Source organism: Microcaecilia unicolor, chromosome 5 (assembly GCF_901765095.1).
Source record: "Microcaecilia unicolor chromosome 5, aMicUni1.1, whole genome shotgun sequence".
Lineage (NCBI taxonomy): Eukaryota > Metazoa > Chordata > Amphibia > Gymnophiona > Siphonopidae > Microcaecilia > Microcaecilia unicolor.
The window spans coordinates 93,288,574-93,309,060 of record NC_044035.1 but is presented as its reverse complement, the minus strand read 5'-3'; the positions used below and the strand labels follow the sequence as shown (position 1 = coordinate 93,309,060).

The window sequence follows — 20,487 nt, the reverse complement described above, 5'->3', positions numbered from 1 at the left end:
CAGTTGAGCAATTGTGGTTAGTACATACTTTGAGCAACCACTTTATTCTTCGACATGATACATATTTAATATCTAAATGTAATAAAAGGTATTAATTGTGACTTATTTTTACCTGTTGTCAGACAATTATGGATGTAAGCCCCGCCCCCTTTAGCCTCCCCAAACAGTTGGGCCACCGACCGCCTATGTAATAATCCCAACGGTAGATGTTAATTTACAATTTGAACAGACCCTAAAATGTCACAACAATTATACCAGAAAACTTTATTTAGGCCAGTGATGGATATGTTCCCAAATAAACTATTTTCAAGGAACACAGAATCGTCATTGGTCCAAGATTGCCCGATACTCGCTGGGCAAGAAAGGGCTTCGAAGATAAAAAATAAAAATAAAAAATATATAACCTTAACCTACCTACCAAGATATGGGAATAAAAACTGAAAAGGACCGGGCGGGGGAGTAGAGAAAAAGCAGTGTTATGGGTATTAGGTTTGGAAATTTGGGAGGAGGGGGAGGTGAAGAAAGGGTGCGTATGTATGGGCGTTGGGTACAAAGAAGCAGAACTAGACGAATGAAGTGCATTTCCCAACATCACTAATGTAAAGCTGGCCGAAACTCAAAAATTCCGGTTTTTGATACATACAAGCTGTACACCGTATTTCAAAGCTCGAATTCTTCTCCATCTATCTACGTCATTTTCGTGCTTCCAGTCCTCGTTTTCAGTAGCTACGCCCATCGCACCAGTACGTGAGAACGTCATTTCCTGCCGCAGCCGTCTTCTTCCTATCTGCTTTCTGCTGTGGTTGTGGAGGAATTTAATTTTTGGCGCAGGCTTGTGACGCAAGTGTCATTTGGCTTTTCTTACGGTGTCCTTCAAATTGTCACACAGCAAAGCTGGCTAGTGCGGGAGAGGAAGCCGCGAAGATGAGTAAAGTCTTCGGGGTTAGAGGTAGGAGGTGGCTACAGGCTGTTTAAACTTTTCTGCTGCCCCGTATACTGTCTGAAAGCCGTTACTGTTCCTGACCTTCACCTCTGCCTGAACTTTCATCTACTTCGGTCATTGTTATCCTCTGCCCTTAGTTTTAATTGGTGATCTGTGTGTTCTGGAACTTGCTTGGCGATTCTGTTCCCAAACTCATCCTTAGCTGCCGCATCATTTCTTCAGTATTAAATATTTCCTTCTTCTTTCCCTTAACGTTCACTTGGTCACCGCTTCAGTTCAGAGCGAACTGCCCGTGGGACTGAGAACAGATTTCGGGTTGATACTGAGATTCTTTAAGTTTAACTTTCTTTTATTGATTTTATGCAGAAACATATTAGCTTATGAAAAAGCTTTAAAGTTTGCTATTAACAAGGACAAACAACAAGGGATGATAGCATGGAAGTTAGGTGGTACATTGTACATACAAAGATGACCATTTGGCCAGAAATTTGTGAAAAACAATTACATTTTCTGGCATTATATGCTTCATATTTGTAGGTAAGGCAAACAGAATCCAACCAAGAAGAATAGTTAAGCCGTGTTGGCTCCTTCCAAGAACTAAGTATAGTTTTGAGTACAATGGCAAGTACAGTACCTAATAAAGAGCTTTCATGTTGATTCAAAATGATTTGAAAACATAATGATCTTGAATAAGAAGAATGTTACTTGTAGTAGACCAGATAAGGTTCCAGTGATTCAGAGAATAATTACAGTTAAATTATATGCACTGCAATGTACCTCTCTCTTTACCACAGGACCAGCAATTTGAAGATAAGGTTGAATCAATATAGTGTGATCTGACAGGTGTCCAATAAGTCCTATGAGCTAGGAAGTACGTGGACTGTTACATTCACCAGACCTAGAGGACGAGAAAGTTGTAGACCAGAATGTCTCCCATTCCTTCTCTTGTAAAGTGTAATTTAAATGTTGCCATGAACCCTATAGCCCAAGTAGACACTTATGCTTAATATGTATAAGTAGTTTATAAAAATGAGAAGCAGAGTGACCTAATATATGAAAGTGTCTGCAATATGTTAGAAGAGAGGGAGGCATAGAGGTATGTGTATATTGATTTTTTAATAGTAATAGTTGAAGCCGTTGGTAGAAAAAGGAGTTAGGGAGAACAAAACTTGATTTTAGTTCAGCAAAAGTTTTCCATGGTAAAGAAATATGCACAATTCTGCTACTATCAGAAGAAGAAGAGGAGGTATGCTCTTGCACTAACCCACACAGTGAACTTAAGTCTCTAATATCCCATATCCCTAAAGCCTGCCTGCGGGCCCATGTCACTTTTTTTTAATGAGTTAAAATGTGTGAATTATGCCTGATAGAGTTATGTTTGGATTGAGGCCAGGGTATATCCAAATAACTATCCAACTCTTTAAGAAGTCTTGTATATAGAACTTGAGAGGAGAGTCTGAAGAGACATACCAGGGTTCTAAGTAATAGGATAGGGAACAGCAAGAATTGTTCAATTTGTAACCATCTTTGTATTGAAGTGTTGGGGTTAATATTAATAATAGTGGATAGCCAAACAGCTCCCTGAACAGTATGTATGCTTCTAACAAAATGGACAATCTGGGATAGTAAAAGGGGTGTATACTGTGTTTGGTAGCATGAGTTCAGTTTTGTCCCAATTCACTTGTAACCAGAAAGAGAAGAGAATAATACAATGCATGTGAATTGCAGTAACTGAGGGATAGACGTATATAACAAGATATCAGTATATGTGGATAACTTAAATTCTAAATGATGGAGATCAGTACCAGTTATGAGAGGGTCCTGTTTAATCTTGGCCACGAAGGGCTCGATGGCAAGATTAAACAAGAGAGGGAACATAGGACAGCCCTCACAGGGATGCTTGTATGTAAGGCGAATAAATTATAAGGCACCATTAGCAAAGATCCTTGCAGAAGGAGAAGAGTATAATAATTTGACCATATGTATAAATGGGTCAGGAAAGCCAAAGCGCTTTAAAACATAGAAAAGGGGTGTCCAGTCCACTCAGTCAAATGCCTTTTCAGCATCGATTAACCACCGTAAGCTGAGGGTCAGGCCTCGACCGAGAAGAGGAGGTGGTAAAATAATCTGGTATTGTCAGATCCAAATCTACCTTTTAAAAATCCGACTTGGTCTGGGTGTATAATGTGACAACTTTTTTCCAATCTGTTAACCATTAATTTGGTAAATATTTTATAATCAATAGGGGTATGAGGCAGTAATTCTGTACTAATTGTGGGTCACAGTTGGGTTCAAGTAGGACCACAATGTGAGCCTCCAAAAATCTCCCTGTAGAGTGTGGATGTTGTAGCAAATCCTGAAAGTAGAGTTCCAGTTTTGGGGTGAGAAGGGAAGAGAAAGTCTTGAAAGATTCAGCCGGTAGGCCGTCTGGTCCAGGTGCTTTGGTGGAAGCAAGGGCTTTAATAGCCAGTTGTATTTCAGAGATGGTGATATTTTGAGAGAGAAAGTCACAAGCCTTTTGGCCAAGATGGGGAAGTTGGATGGAGTCCAAAAATTCTGAAGTATGAACATCTGTTGCAGTTGATTCCAATCTGTGGTCATTGCAGAATGTCTGGAATACTTGTAGAATATCAGAAGTAGAAGTTTTTAAGAAGGGTGTTTGATCGCAGATGCTCTTTGTTCAGTGCATCATCCTTTTAAATATGATGCTAGTAGTTTGCTTGCCTTGTTGGCTGAGGCATAATACACAGAGCTCTGTTTAACGTGGATATCTGTTGCAATTTGGCTAAAGATTGTAGTCAAGAGTGTTTGTCATGTTTAGAAGGTATTTGTATTATGGCATTTGTATAATGTGGATTCTAGTGAGTGAATTTCTTTCTCCTGAGAGTTTAATTCTGATCTTCTCTTCTTCTTTTGAAATGTATTGTAGCTATTACTTCTCCATGGAGCCATGCTTTGTAAGATTCCCATATTTATGGAGAATTTCATGTCTGGAGTATAGTTAAAGTGTTCAGATGTAGTTGTATATGATTAACAGTCTGGATCAGCAAGGAGTGAAGAATTAAGCCTCCAGGTGACTTGTTTTGAAGATTCTTGGGACCAGCTCAAGATACAGGAGACAGTTCCATGGTCTGATTATAGTGGTATTATGAATCTTTGAAGATTGTAATAGTGGAATAAAGTTTTTGCTTGCGATAAAGTAATCAAATCTGGAGTATGTATGGTGGGGTGGAGAATAAAAGGAATATTCTTTATCATCAGGATGTAGCAGTCTCCAAGGATCAGTCCACCCTTAATCTTGCATAAAGGAAGTCAGAACAGATCTAGCTTTGAGTTTGGTGGGACAACAGTTGGATGTTCTGTCAAGGAAAGGGTCTAATGGAAAATTGAAATCACCTCCCAGTATTGTATATGAGGCGTTAGCAATATTGCTGGTAGAAAATAAAGTTGTTAAAAATGCAAGATGGTGCTTAGATATTAAGTAATGTGATGGGCTTGCCTTGAATGCATCTTTCTGCCATTAATATAAATTTTTTGTGATTGATTTTGAAAGCCAATGTTTCTCTTAATAAGGATGATTGTTTCATTCCTTTTACCCAGAGCTGGAGCAGCATAGCAATATTCAAAATAATTTCCAACTAGTTTTTTCGCCTACAAGTCAGAAAAGTGAGATTCTTGTATGTAGCATATGTCAGCTTGAATATGTTTTACCCAGATCAGGAGTAAATATCAATTCCTTTGCGTCCCTCCGGACCGGCCCAGGATTGGACTGATGGGTTGTGCACGCCTTCCAGCAGGTGGAGACTGAGAAACTTCTGAATCTAGAGAGCCAATAAGAGCCGTGGCCATGAGACCCTAGACTCAGTATTCTCAGTCTCCAGCAGGTGGTAGGAGGTGAGCCCATTAGTCTCTCTCTCTTTAAAAAAAAAACAAAAACCTTCTGTTCCTGGGGAATCTATCTAGTTGTAGAGGCTAGGTAGGCAAGAGTCTTTTCTTCTCCAGCCTCTGGGGTGCTACACTTGGGGGGGTCCCCGGGTCCCTCCCCCCTCTTCCTCCCCATCTCCCTTTGCTGGCAGGGAAGGGCTAACCCTTTCGGAGGAAAGTTTTTTTAGCCTTTGGGAGAGGCAGCCATTTTTTTCTTGGTGTTGCTCTATTGAGAAAAAAAAAAGATCTTTTATCTCCCCAAGGCACGAACGAGCAAGCAGGTCCGTCGTGCTTTAGTTGTTTTCTGTTTCTTGTTATTTCTGTTCCTCCCGCCTCTCAGCTGCTGTTTAAAAAAAAATTAATAATAAAAAATAAACGAGCAAGCTGCTCTGTCGGGATTTCCTTTTCTCTCTTTCTCTGCCTTGCGTTACAGCGGCGGTTGTTTGCTTTTTTTTTTTTTTTACAAACGAGTCGCAGAGAGGCAAGCTTCACAGCTCAATGCCAGTGCAGGGGAGTGGGCGCGCTCGGGTCATGCAAGTTTTGCACTGCGATTGAAGTGGTAGCAGTGCCTCTTCCTCCGGCCACTTCAAAATCCGCATCTTCCTCAGCGCCCTCCTGTTCAGCCGCGGAGGTGGCTGGACCTTCGGTTGTGGCGGGGAAGTTCGCCATTTTGTCTGCACCGGCAGGCCCTGCAGCCCACGAGCTCCCTTCTGGCGTGCACCCGTCAGTTAATCCGGAGGCAGTGTCCCTGATACACTCTGGAGGGCCTCAGGAAGGAGGATTTCCCCTTTGCGTTTGTCCTCCAGATGTACCAGGCTTTCTTAATGAAGAAGTCAGGTGTGGGGGTCGGGGCTGCAGGGGAATCCACCTTCAGATCTTTTGCTCCTCCAAAAAGAGCTTGAGTTTGCTGGGACCCAGAAGAGGAACCAGCTTCATACCAGGAATTGCAGATGCCCTTCCTGGAAGAGGAGGAAGGGTTAGTAGAGGCTTTGGGAGGACCAAGTCCCTTCAGAGGCTAGTGCAGACCCCGGGAGAAGATCCCTCTGTGGTCTGGAGTTTTCATAAGGAGGACCTAGAGGAACTCATCACTCTGGTCTCCTCCACACTACATTTTGAAGAGGAACAGACCCTGGCCACCGAAGTCCAGAAGGTGGACCCGTTGGTCAAAGGCACCAGGTCTTCGGGGAGAACCATTCCCATGCATCAAGACATTCGGGACATTATTCAGGCTCAGTGGGATGTTCCCGACTCCTCCTTTCGATGACCCGCCTTTACCGAGTGCCAGAGGTGGCTAGGTCCCTTCTGAAGGTCCCAGTGGTTGACACGGTGGTCTCGGCTGTTACCAAGTGAAATATGGTTCCGGTGGACAGTGGTATGGCCCTCTGGGATGTCCAGAACGGGAGGTTGGATGGTTGCCTTAAAAACAGTTTTGATGTCTCCTGTCTGGCGGTACAGGCGGCCATCTGCGGTTCCTTGGTAGCCAGAGCCTGCTTCCGCTGAGCTTAGAGAGTTCTAGATATGTCCTTGGACGATCTGTCTTCTATTGATGTGGAGGTGGCTAAGATTGAGATGGGCTCTGCCTTCCTGGCAGATGCCTTGTATGATCTGCTCAGAGCGTCCTCCAAGTCTTTGGATTTGGGGGTCGCTGCCCGCCACTCCCTGTGGTTGAGGGGTTGGTCGGCGGATGCTGCCTCCAAATCTAAGTTGAGTAAGTTTCCTTTCCGGGGTTCTCTTTTGTTTGGAGATGATTTGGATAAGTTGGTGCATACTTTGGGAGATACAAGGGTCCCTCGACTACCGCAGGATAGGCCTCGTCCATCTACTCGGGGTTCTTTGTTTGGTTGGGCGAGGGATTACCGTAGGTTTTCACTGGCCGGGGAGTTCAGACTTAGAGGTCCAGGTTTTTCCAAAGAACTCAGTCCTTTCGAGGCTTCCATAGGGGAGGTCGGGACTTAAGCGCCTTTTTCTGATCCCCTCCTCGTCCTTTCCAGTGAATGTGCGCGGGTCTCTCCTCTGATTCGTGTAGGAGCTCGTCTGTCACAGTACTTTCAGAGGTAGGCCCACGTTACCATCGACCAGTGGGTCTTGGAGGTTATTCGACGGGTATGCCTTAGAATTTGCCAAGCCTCTTTCAGAAGCCTTTCTGGAGTCTCCCTGTCGCTCTCGCCTCAAAGCGGGTGCGGTAAGGGACACTCTGCAGAGGCTCTTGGACCTTCACGCCATTTGGCCAGTTCCTCCTTTAGAGTACAGACAAGGCTGGTATTCCATTTACTTCATGGTTCCCAAGAAGGAGGAATCTTTTCGTCCTATTTTAGATCTCAAAGCTGTCAATTGGGCTCAGAGTCACAAGTTTTTGAATGGAGACCCTTCAGTCAGTGATCGTGGCTGTCCATACCGGAGAATTCCTAACGGCCTTGGATCTGACGGAAGCTTATCTTCACATTCCTATCCAGCCCGTTCACCAGAAGTTCCTGTGGTTTGCAGTTCTGGGCCAGCACTTTCATTTTCAGGCTCTGCTGTTCGGTTTGGCTACAGCTCCTCGCACGTTCACCAAAATCATGGTGGTAGTGGTTGCGGCCCTCAGGGAGGGGATCCTAGTCCACCCATACTTGGACGACTGGCTCATCAGGGCGAAAGGAGAGTGTGCAGGTCACGGGTTGGGTGGTGCGTTTCCTGCAGTCCCTTGGTTGGGTGGTGAACTCAGCCAAAAGCCGATTGGCACCTTCGCAATCCCTGGAGTACTTAGGGGTTACCTTCGACATGGCCCGGGGTCATGTTTATCTTTCCCAGGGCAGCGTGTTCAAGTTGCGGTCTCAGGTTCAGGGGTTACTTCACAAATGCATTCTCTGTGCTCGGGATTATCTTCAGGTTCTGGGTTCCATGGCAGCGATGATAGAGGTAGTCCCCTGGCCAGGGCTCACATGAGGTCTCTCCAATCTTCTCTCCTGTCCAGATGGTACCCTCAGACAGATTCCCTTCAGGTGAGGTTGCCCCTGCATTCCCAGGAGCGCAACAGCCTCTTCTGGTGGCTGCGGGTGGACAGTCTCACCTGTGGAATGCCGCTGAAGTGGATAGCGTTAACAACGGATACCAGTCTCTGGGGCTGGGGAGCCCATTGTTAGGGAGGCTTGCTCAGGGTCTCTGGTCTGCCCTGGAAGTGTCCCTGTCCATCAGTTTGTTAAGAGACCAGAACAATTCATTTAGCTCTGGAGGAGTTTCATTCCCTGTTGCAAGGCAAGGCGATGCGAATCCTATCAGACAATGCCACGGCAGTGGCTTATGTCAACTGCCAGGGAGGAATGAAGAGTTGGCTCTTGCAAAGGAAGGCAGCGAGCCTTATGGCATAGGCGGAGCTTCACCTGACCACCATCTCGACTTCCCAAGTGGCGGGAGTTGAAAACAGGCAGATTTTCTCAACCGTCACACCCTCGATCTGGGGGAATGGTCTCAGCCCTCGGGCGTTTCAATTGATAGTGGAACAGTGGGGCGTTACAGTTCTGGATCTTTTCACCTCTGGCCTCAACACAAATGTTCCCTGCTTTTTCAGTCGTCGAAGAGACCCAAAAGCAGCAGGGATAGATGATCTCTTACAAGCCCCCCAGGCTTCTGTACGTGTTCCCTCTGTGGCCTCTCTTGGGTTGTCTCTTACAAAGGATCAAGGCTCACGGGGGTCTGGTAATCCTAGTGGCGCTGGATTGGCCCCGCCGTCCATGGTATGCGGATCTCCAGCGTCTTCAGTCTGCGCCGCTTCGTCTCCATGTTCTCAGGGACCTGCTGTCGCAAGGCCCGATACCTCATCCAGACCCGGCTCGATTTTTGTCTCATGGCTTGGTACTCTGAAAATAAAGTTTCAATAAAGCTTCCTTATCTTGGAGGAAGACAAACTTCACAATTAATGTAGATCTCTTTTTTTCCTCTTCAGTGGATTGTTCTAAAAAGGTAGTTAAGTCCAAGCCCTCGTCTTGATCTTTTGATTGATCTTGAATTCCTTGTTCGTGTTCTTGTAACGTTTCCTGTTTTACTGGCAACACAAGTAAAATCTATGAAAACTGAACTAGAAACTATTTCTGCTAAACAATTGAAAATGGATGGAGAGTTGAGAAAATTAAATGAAGTCCAAACCCAAGTAGTTGGAGAAAAATTGGTGACTATGAGAAAAATTGAAAACTTAGAAAATTTTCTGCGAAATCAAAGTCTAAGAATTCTGAATTTCCCTTTGAATTACTTAATATCACCGAAAAAGATGTTCTTTAAACTTTTGAGAGAGAAGTTTAAGTACTCTGAACAAATGTACCCTCCTGTTCATAAAATCTACTATCTGCGCGCTTAACTAAGAGAGGCTATTCTGCTCCAGTGATTTCTACCATGCTACAGTCATGTCATCAGTCTACTTCCCTGAATTGTATTCATACTTGGAGGATTTTTGAGGCATGGTGTTCAGATGGTGGTATTTCTCCCTTCCGGGCTTTGGTAGCGGAGATCTTGGATTTTTTTGCAGCAGGGTTTTGATAAAGGCTTGTCTCTCTCTTCCCTTAAGGTGCAGGTTGCGGTGCTGTCCTATTTCTGAGGCCAGGTGCGAGTTAAGTCGTCGTCTAGTGTTCCTGACGTCTCGCGTTTTTTGAAGGGAGTCAGCCTTCTTCGTCCATCAGTCAGAGCTGTCTTTCTGGCTTGGGGTCTAAACCTTGTGCTTTCCGCACTGACGGGGCCTCCTTTTGAGTCATTGTCTTCTTGTTCCCTTAAGGCCTTAACTCTCAAGGCCGTATTTTTGGTGGCCATTGCTTCAGCTAGGAGAGTCTCGGAACTGCAAGCTTTTTCCTTCAGACCTCTGTTTTTTGGAGTTTTCCAAGCAGCGAGTGGTTTTGCGCCCAGTACCTTCTTTCTTGCCTAAGGCAGTTTTTATCTCTCTCAAACGGTCTTCCTTCCTGTCCTAGAATCTTCCTCAGGCACGGAGGCTCAGAAGAAGTTAAATACGTTGGACATGAAGAGAGTTCTTAAGTGCTGTCTGACGGTTATTGACGACTTCAGGCGCATGGATCGTCTGCTTGTACTCCTGGCAGGTGTATGTAAGGGTTTGGCCGCTTCTAAGCCTACTATATCTCGGTGGCTTAAGGGGATCATAGCTTCTGCCTGTATTCTTGCTGGGAGATCAGTCCCAGAGGATGTTAATCACTCCACAAGAGGTCAAACGGCTTCATGGGTGGAGTAGTTCTTGGTGCCGCCCGCAGACATTTGTAAAGCTGCGACATGGACCTCTCTACATTTCTTTTTCTAGGCACTACAGACTGGATGTACAGTGCTGACAGGAGGCGTTCTTTGCGACTCGAGTACTCACAGTGGGTTTGCTGGGGTCCCTCCCTTAGGAGTACTGCTTTGTTACCTCCCATCAGTCCTGGGCCGGTCCGGAGGAACGCTAAGGAAGGAGAAATTAGATCTTACCTGCTCATTTGCTTTCCTTTAGACTGGCTCAGGTCCCTCCCATCTGTCTTTTTCAAGAGTAGTTGCTTGTGCATAGTTCTGGAGTCCCGTTCTTTCAGTGTCCTAGGACGGAGCTGCTTTTCGAGTTTACAGTTCTGAAAAAAAAATTATATGCCATACCTCTTCTCCTCAGGGGAGTTGTTGGTGAGCATTCCAACATGGCTTTGCCGTCGTTTAAGCACGTTTATAAGTGCTTTGTGGCTGCTTAGATTCCATGGGACACAGAAGGTTGGTCTTTCCTGCTTTGTTAGTCAAATACTGAGTCTAGGGTCACATGGCCAGGGCTCTTATTGGTCCTCTAGAGTCAGAAGTTTCTCAGTCTCCACCTGCTGGCAGGCGTGCACAACCCATCAGTCCAATCCTAGGCCGGTCTGGAGGGACTAAAGGAAAGCAAATTAGCAGGTAAAGTCTAATTTCTCCTTATTTACCTTGATAGGTCTTAGCTTTGGCAGTTTGGATTATTTGAAGTGCTTTTTTGGATTATTTGAAGTGCTTGTTTGTATCTTAATAACTTCATGATTACTGGGCGCAGGAATGCAGAGCCTTTACTAGGCTGTGATGGAATCCTATGTGCGTGCTCAGTTTCTAGCAGTGGATTAAATTCCAATCCAAGAAGTTGAGGAATAGTAGTTATTAGAAATGCACAAATGTCAGAGCTTTCGCGGGCTTCCGGGAGCCCAAGTGTCACGGTCGTGAGTCCTTGTGCCCAGACGGAGCACCAGGGCGAAGACTCGTACCTGCGCTCTGTAGGGCAGCCGAACAACCCCAAGACTTCACCTGTAATGACTGCCATTCCCCGGAGGTTGAGCCCCCAGGTGCAGGCAGCCGACAGGGCTTCAGGATACGAACAGGGGCCAGGCGGCAGCTGACTACAGGTGGAAAGAGATCAAAGTTCAAGTAGCGAGTCAAGGCAGGCATAAGCCAACCGAGAGGATTCTGGGGACCGGTAGTAGTCAAGGTCACGCAGCGAGCAGGTAGTAGTCAGAATTCTAGCAGAGGTCAGGCAGCAAAAGGAGAGTAGTCGGGATTCCAGCAGAGGTCAGGTCAGGCAGCAAGCAGAGAATAGTCAGGTTCCAAGCAGAGGTCAGGTCAGGCAGCAAGCAGAGAGTAGTCAGGATTCCAGCAGAGGTCAGGTCAAGCAGTAGTAGACAGAGTCTCCCAGAAGAACAAGCGATCTACCAAAGTAGAAGCCGAAGCAAAGACGTGGTGTAATAGTGCCCTTTAAATAGCCCTTGGTATCAAGGGGAGTAGGAGCAGCTGGAGAAAGAACTCCACGCCCCGCCATCAGAGAGACCGGCATCAGCTGGCAGAGGAAGGCTCTCATTGGCTGCCAGTTGAAGGGGTAGGAAGAGCCGGAGCCGACCCCGGGGAGCAGGAGGCGGGGCGACACGGAGGCAGGGCAAGGAACCCGGGATTGGTCCACTGGCAGGAGAAGGAGGCAGAGCCTAGCCGCCCAGAGCCAATCCGGGGGATGGAGGCATGGTCCAAGTTCCTGGGCCTCCGCGCCCGGAAGAGGAGAGATCCTCCCGGGCTGCCGGCGTAGTCAACATGGCCGGCGTTCCTGGAGGCGGAAGCAAAGCGTTGGCCCCGCCAGGACGGCCAGCGAGGCGAGCAGTGAACGGCGTGCGGCATGGGAGCGTCGGCCTGGCCAGCATGGCCGACGTTTCCCTCTACCGAGGCGGAGCCGGAGAGCGGGTAGGTCATGAAGAGTGCACCACCGGTGAGGGGCGCGACACCAAGGATGCAAATGTTACTCCTTCGCATGCAGTTGGTAAGGTCAGTGATCTAGTTTCATATAGAATGATCATTTTTAGATGATTTGTTAGTCATTTTCATGCAGAAGTGATATATCTCAAGATTCTGGTCACAAACTGTAATTTTAGAATTGATAAATTTAGTAATATTTTACTTTCCGACGGGAGCTGCTCAGTCATGCTGCCATCTTGGTGTTCTTGGTGTAGGCCATGTGACGTCCCCTGATATTGTGATTCTAAAAGGCTCCTTGAAGCTGTGGTTGCTGCATAGAAAACAGAAACATTTTCAATTCATGTATATTTTATTGAAACAACTTCCAAGTTTCTGCTGTATTTTATGATTCCTTAAATGTTTCCTAAAGTAAAGTATTGTGGTATCGTGGGCACATGTTTATTCTTTCAGCCTGGTGACATCAGTCCAGAATTCCACAAACTTTTTCAACTATTTTAATGGGCAAATGCTTGAATTTCGTTAATTTGCTTTTTTTTTTTTTACATTAAAATTATTTGGACTAACTGTATATACTCTTAAGATTTTGACTTGTGGATCATTTTTGAATAGCTGAGACCTTTACAAAAGGTCTGTAAAGTTCATATATAATTTTAACAGTCAAATCTTTGCGTACTTTCTCCAGCCTTCTTTTTAACTTTCGACCCTTCTACTGCTGTTTCTCACCTTTCTGTCCTGTTTAATGCCTTTTTTTTCCACCATGTTTTTTTACTCAACGCACAGGATGCAAATACTGAGGAGGAGGAATGTTGTAGAAAAAAACTGCCATGCCATCAGATTGCTCTTCCCTTTAATTATCTGTGTTTTCCAATAATGTCCTCCCATTCTCCTGTTTTGAACCATTGTAAATTTGATCCCCTTGTCTTTGCTATCAGTGCACCTTAAGGTCCTTTTCGTGATCCCTTTTATCTTTAGTCATGGTCTGTCTTTCTCCTCAGATTTATTTTTATTTATGTAAATGTTTCTGTTCTGTATGTAATGCCTACAGTTTGTTATTCTGTTCACATACTGCTTCAGGCCATGAGCAAAGGAAAAATATAACATGATGATGGGAATCCACAAAGCATGACTATTGTTTCTCAATCGTGACTTTCTTCTATATTTTTGTCCTTGAAAGCTGCCAAGACTAAAGTTGTGTATTTTCCTCCATTTAAGTTGGATTTTAAATTCCATTTTTATTTATATATTGTACACAAAAATGCTGATATTCACAAACTGTTACTTTCTTTCAGCTGTCACTCTCATCCATGCTGCATTAACAACTTGATTGGACTGTTACAGTGCATACTTGCTGGCCTTTATGATTTGTTCTCACATACTTGACCTACATCCCTGGTGGTCCAGTGGGGATATCTCGGGCAGGAGTGATACCCCCTTGCTCCTACCTCTAGCAGATCCATGTGTTAAAATTTCTGTTGCAAGCTCTAGCGGTAGTCTCACGTTACTACCGTTAGACGTCAGCCTTCCAAGTCAGCAATTTGTGTTCTCAATTCTTAAATCCTTAACCTGATGTTCTGCAACAAGTCTTTCCAACCAACGCAAACCCCCTTCCATTGAAGCAACCGTGGTACTCGCACTTCATTCCAAAGCAACTGGTGCTGATCAAATCATGTCCAAGGTGACTTAAGCCGACTTAACCAAGACCAATGTCTACTATCTCAGATTACTCATTGAGCTGGACTGAATACTTCTACTTGCTGCTTCACTGGGAACCAAACTAAACTTGACCTCCACTTCTGGGGGCAGGGGTAGGCCACCAGCCTAACACTTCCAGGATCAAGGGGACCCTCCTCCAAATATCAAAACTCCTAACAGGGCATACACCTTTCAATGCCTTCAGTACTATGGCTTCATCTTAAGAAGAAGGAAGTTCTCGGCATTTGGACTTAAGGACACCTCAAGCAAGGGTGGAGCTCCCTCTCCACTCCCATCAGCAAGGACCATGTCCAGCTCCACTCGACACCACAGTGAATCTGAGTATAGTGGTCTAACGATCAGGAAAAAATTAAAACTGCAGTGCAAAACAGGTAACTTCCCCACAGGAAATATTTTTCAGAAGCAAGGAAGTTTCAACAAAAAAAAGAGCTGATCACAATAGGAGGCTGAAATGTAGTGGATAAAAAGATAGTGCTGGGCAGACTTATACGGTCTGTGCCAGAGCCGGTGGTTGGGAGGCAGGGATAGTGCTGGGCAGACTTATACGGTCTGTGCCCTGAAGAGCACTGGTACAAATCAAAGTAGGGTATACACAAAAAGCAGCAAACATGAGTTATCTTGTTGGGCAGACTGGATGGACCGTGCAGGTCTTTTTCTGCCATCATCTACTATGTTTACTTCAAAACTCCACAGTCTGTCTTTTTAGTCTTCCTGCTGTTTTCCTGTTTCTGCTCTGTGTGCTTCACTCTATTGGCCTTTTATTTCAGTTCTGTGATCTCTAAGGATCTTCACTTTCACTTTTGTTTTTCTTTTTCCTAAGAAATCATTATTTTTCTACATTCCCAATGTTTTCTCTGTTCCTCATACTTGTTTTCTGTTCACTTTTCTATATACTAATTAGTTCTGTTTTGTGTGGTCTCTCTCTCTTTTTAGCTTTCTGCATCTGGAATTCATAAAATCTTTCTAGCCAGGATGTACTAAATCTGAATACTTTTAAATTAGGATCAAATTTATCTTTTCAAAATAACTTTGACATATTTTAAATTTTCACCTACTACTGATCAATTATCTGTAATTTGTAAAGTATTTTGAGCAGGTGTTATGTAAAAGTACAAAAAGTAAAGGCTTTTGCCATGTTGGGGCTAGTTTTCTAAAGATTTTTTTTTCCAAGCATAAAACGAGTTTTTTTTTTTTTTTTTTTTTTAAATAAAAAGCCTTTTCCATATATTAAAAAGAGTGCGGCCCTTTTCATACATATGTGTATATATGCATGCTGAAAAAAATCATGGTTTGTGAGTGAAGTGGTGGTAAGTTGAGATGTATGTGTAATTTGGAAAATAATATTCATTCTGGCTTCCCACTTGCGTGTTAGCCTTAACAATCACAGTAATAAGCAAGTGCTTGTATAGAGAGTCTGCTAATATTTTTTTTGGATGGGAAGGAGGAAAAGACGTCAGACGCTCGACTATTTCTGTCCATAGCTTGCAGTACAATCGCTGCCTTGTAATCCGTTGAGCTCCTTTGTCACGGATGTAAAAAAACCTCCTCCTCTTTTTCTTATTTTAAATGTTCCACTATTCTTATATGAATTAAAGAATTCTTTAAACGATTCTTTGGACAAATTTTATACTCTTTCATTGTAAGAAATCTTGTCTGCTGCATGTACCTGATGTGTGAAAGTGCTCTCTGCAATCTTTGTTGTTTCTTGCCATTATGCCGAAGAGAAGAGATCAGGCCGCTACTATGGCTTCTCAGCGGCTGGGTTCCCCTTCTGTTGTTGGCTTGATGAATTCTTAAGTGCAGAGAACTATACTGGGTTGGTGAGCAGCCCGCTGGTGCAACACGGGGTGGATGGAGGTCCTGGAACACTACCTGGGCTAGAGGTGGCACTCAGCCCCAACATAAGAGCCTCTTCCCCTCAACCACGAGGCAACAGCTCCCAGATGTTAGCGTCTTTGACCCTGTATTTGGAATGTCCTGCAGGATTTGAGTGATGAGAGGCAGTGGATCAACCCGAGGGGAGTTCTGGGGAGCTTGGAGATGCCGGCTTCACCAGCAGGGACTGCTGCAGCTCCATCTATTTTTTACAGGGGAGGTGGAAGCTGTGAGTAAGGAGAGAGATTATGCTCCTAGTATGGATCCTAAGGTACTGGCTATACAATTTGCTTTATCATTTTCTAAGCCTGCTGAGGTAACTCTGGACAGTTTGTGGTTTTTAATAGTAGACCTGGGTAAAGCTTTGTGCTCCCAGGTCCAAAAATTTAGTAAAGATGTGACTGTTTGGAAGGGAAGCTGAAGGAAACAGATGTTGGATTAGAAACTTTAACTCTGTAAACTAAGCTACAAGAGAGAGATCTTTATAATATATAGGTTCTTCAGACTAATATAGTGAAATATTTATTAAGCTTGAGGAGGAAAACTGAATTGCTTGAAAATTTTACTAGGAATAATCTAATATAATAAAACGCACCCTCAACGTTCTGAAGCCACGTTCTGTGAAGCCGGAAACTTGAAGCCGGAAGCCTGAGTTCTGTGAAGCCGGAAACTTGAAGCCGGAAGCCTGAAGCCTTGAAGCCTGAAGCCTTGAAGCCATCTGACGTCACTCCCAGGCTGAGGCTGAAGGGTTCAGCCTGCCGTCTCTGCCCCGCCCTCGCGACAAAACAAACAAATCCGGAAGCGAAACGTCAGGGAAGGAGGCGGCGCTCCCGACGTCTAGCCTTCCCTTCGCTGTGTTCCGCCAACAAGGCGGAACACAGCGAAGGGAAAGCTAGACGTCGGGAGCGCCGCCTCCTTCCCTGACGCTTCGCTGCACGAACCGCCACGGAGGTAAAGTTAAAAAGAATAAAAAAAAAAAAAAGGATGCATGGATGCGAAGGGGGGGGGCATGGATGCGAGGCAAGGATGCGAAGGGGGGGGCATGGATGCGAAGGGGGGGGGGGGAGAAGAGGGCGGGCCAGGCTGGGACATGGGAGAGAGCGTAGCATGGATGCGAGGGGGGGGGGGAACATGGAAGGGCGAGAGGGGACTTGCTGGAAAAGGATGAATGGAGGCGGCAGGGGACAGAGGAGCATGGATGGGCATGGATTGGGAGGGCAGGACTCAGGGCGAGAGGGAAATTGCTGGATAGGGAAAAATGGAGGGGCCAGGTGACAGATGAGCATGGATGGGCATGGATTGCAAGGGCAGGACTCAGGGAGAGGGGAATTGCTGGATAGGGATGAATGGAGGGGACAGATGGGCATGGATGGATATGGATTGCAGAGCAGGCCTCAGGCAGAGAGGGGAAATGCTGGATAGGGAAAAATGGAGGGGCCAGGTGACAGATGAGCATGGATGGGCATGGATTGGAAGGGCAGGACTCAGGGAGAGGGGAATTGCTGGATAGGGATGAATGGAGGGGACAGATGGGCATGGATGGATATGGATTGCAGAGCAGGCCTCAGGCAGAGAGGGAAAATGCTGGATAGGGAAAAATGGAGGGGCCAGGTGACAGAGGAGCATGGATGGGCATGGATTGGAAGGGCAGGACTCAGGGAGAGGGGAATTGCTGGATAGGGATGAATGGAGGGGACAGATGGGCATGGATGGATATGGATTGCAGAGCAGGCCTCAGGCAGAGAGGGGAAATGCTGGATAGGGAAAAATGGAGGGGCCAGGTGACAGATGAGCATGGATGGGCATGGATTGGAAGGGCAGGACTCAGGGAGAGGGGAATTGCTGGATAGGGATGAATGGAGGGGACAGATGGGCATGGATGGATATGGATTGCAGAGCAGGCCTCAGGCAGAGAGGGGAAATGCTGGATAGGGAAAAATGGAGGGGCCAGGTGACAGATGAGCATGGATGGGCATGGATTGGAAGGGCAGGACTCAGGGAGAGGGGAATTGCTGGATAGGGATGAATGGAGGGGACAGATGGGCATGGATGGATATGGATTGCAGAGCAGGCCTCAGGCAGAGAGGGAAAATGCTGGATAGGGAAAAATGGAGGGGCCAGGTGACAGAGGAGCATGGATGGGCATGGATTGGAAGGGCAGGACTCAGGGAGAGGGGAATTGCTGGATAGGGATGAATGGAGGGGACAGATGGGCATGGATGGATATGGATTGCAGAGCAGGCCTCAGGCAGAGAGGGGAAATGCTGGATAGGGAAAAATGGAGGGGCCAGGTGACAGATGAGCATGGATGGGCATGGATTGGAAGGGCAGGACTCAGGGAGAGGGGAATTGCTGGATAGGGATGAATGGAGGGGACAGATGGGCATGGATGGATATGGATTGCAGAGCAGGCCTCAGGCAGAGAGGGGAAATGCAGGATAGGGATGAATGGAGGGGACAGGTGACAGACAAACATGGATGGCCATGGATTGGGAGGGCAGGGCTCAGGGACAGAGGGGAATTGCTGGAAAAGGATGAATGGAGGGGGCAGGGGACAGATGGCCATGGATTGGGAGGGCACGGCTCACACTCTCTCTCTCATATACAATGTCTTTCTGACTCTCACTCTCACACACTCTGTCTCACACTGTATCACATTCACTCTCTATGTGCCACACAGTCACTCACACACTCGCTTGGTCTCATACACTCACTCAAACAGAGAATCTGTGTCTCACACACACTCTCTCTCTCGCCCACACACACACACTCTCACTCACACTGTGTCTCACATATACACTTGCACACACTCTCATTCTCACACACACACTCTCTCACAAACACACTCACACCCAGACTCACGCTCTCTCTCACACAATCACACTTTCACTCTGACTCTCAAACAGACACTCTCACATACACTCTCCCAAACATACACACTCCGAGGAAAACCTTGCTAGCGCCCGTTTCATTTGTGTCAGAAACGGGCCTTTTTTACTAGTATATATATAATAAAATGCATCTCCAACATTCTGAAGCTGACTGCATGGCTGAGGCATTCCTGCTCTCTGTATCCATCTCCTGAATTGACATCACGTACTTCCGGGTTCGTCACAAGCAGAAGTGACCAACCACACGAGGTTTCTCGGCTTCAGAATGTTGGAGGTGCATTCTATTAAATAGGATTGGTCAGTTCCTTGAAGCACAGCCAGAGCTCAGCATCCCGCACAGTAACGCTCAGACACCAGAGAGAGAGGGGGGGGGCCTGACACCAGAGAGAGAGAGGGAGGGGGGAGGTATCTCTATCACACACACACTCTCTCTCTCACAGTCAATGTCTTTTTCTCTCTCACACTCTCACACACTCTATGTCTCACACTGTATCACATTCACTCTCTATGTGTCACACACTCACTCACACACTCTCTTGGTCTCATACACTCAGTCTCACAGAGAGTCTGTGTCTCACACACACTCTCTCTCTCTCACACTGTCTCACATACGCACTTGCACACACTCTCATTCTCACACACACACTCTCACAGACACACTCGCACCCAGACTCACTCTCTCTCTCTCTCACACACACACTCGCACATTCACTCTCTCTCACACACACAGTCACTCTCACATACACTCTCTCAAACATACACACTCCGAGGAAAACCTTGCTAGCGCCCGTTTCATTTGTGTCAGAAACGGGCCTTTTTTACTAGTAATCTTAGATTTCTGAATTTTCCTAAACAATTTGTAGTTATTCCTCAAGATATGCTTAAAAAATATATTAAGGAAATACTTGAGGTTGCTGAAGAAAGTATGCCACCTTTTTCACAAGTTTATTGTTTGCCTATTAAACCAGCAGTTAATCAGCAATCCCAAGATATTCAATTATTGGATGTTTCTGCTCTTTTAGAGGCTTTAGGTACTGATTTAGTTACGGCATCAACCTTGGTGACTACTGTGGTGTTGACGCCTGATAAAATTTTGTTAATGAGAATATTCTTTAAAAATAAGGAGAAGACTTTTTTTGGGATTGAAAATTCAAACCTTTCCGGATATTTCCAGAGACATCCAGAAGAGACGTCAGCAATTCCTATTAATGAAGCCAGGTGTTCTTCAGTTAGGGGCTACTTTTTTTTTTTTTACTGTTACCCTTGTAAATGTGTAGTCAGATACTAATCAGTTAAATATATTTTTTATGACCCTTCCAATCTTACAGCTTTCTTATCAGCTAAACGGATCACTGGGGGGGTGGGGGTAGTATACACCTAGTGATTGTCTTTCTTTCACTTTTGATGAATAGGAATCTTGTGATATGTTAGGTCAATGTACTTTTATTTATCTTACTTCTAAACTAGAATCTCCATTGATTGTAATCTTGGATCCCAAATTGTGGACTTTAGTATGATTTTCATATTATTTTTCCTCTTTTTGTTTCATTTAATACTTATATAAGTTAAAATGTTTAATCATACTTTTCCTTGTCATCAAGCAGATGAAGCCATTATGTATGGGTTGTGTCCATCAACCAGCAGGGGGAGATAGAGAGCACTCAATTTTTCACAGTGCCTCATGGCCAGCTAGCTCCACTGCCTCTTCAGTATTCTCTATCTCCCCAAGCAGGGTGGCTGCAGCTTCTTCGCGCTCCATCAAAAATCTGCCTGGGGGTGGCTCCTGGCTTGCCAGTTGTTAGCCGGGGTGTTAAAGGCTATAGCAGCTTCACTTTGAAGGCACATAGGTCAGCCCTTTCCCTGCCTTACCCATGCCCCCGTGGATGTGGACATATTAGCTTGCTTTTCCCTGTCCTTTCCCACTCAGTGGATGCAGGCACATTGGTTCGCCTTTCCCTG

The 20,487-nt window shown here is 45.6% G+C and overlaps 1 protein-coding gene across 1 annotated transcript in view; it reads left to right on the top strand.

The window, feature by feature from the left end:
* The first annotated feature begins 767 nt into the window (after positions 1-767).
* Positions 768-20,487, top strand: part of CISD1 (CDGSH iron sulfur domain 1) — a 54,271-nt gene continuing 34,551 nt past the window's right edge. The window contains exon 1 of the mRNA XM_030203101.1: positions 768-949. Within this exon, the coding sequence (XP_030058961.1) occupies positions 925-949 (25 nt within the window). The 5' untranslated portion in view covers positions 768-924. The remainder of the gene's footprint in view (positions 950-20,487) is intronic.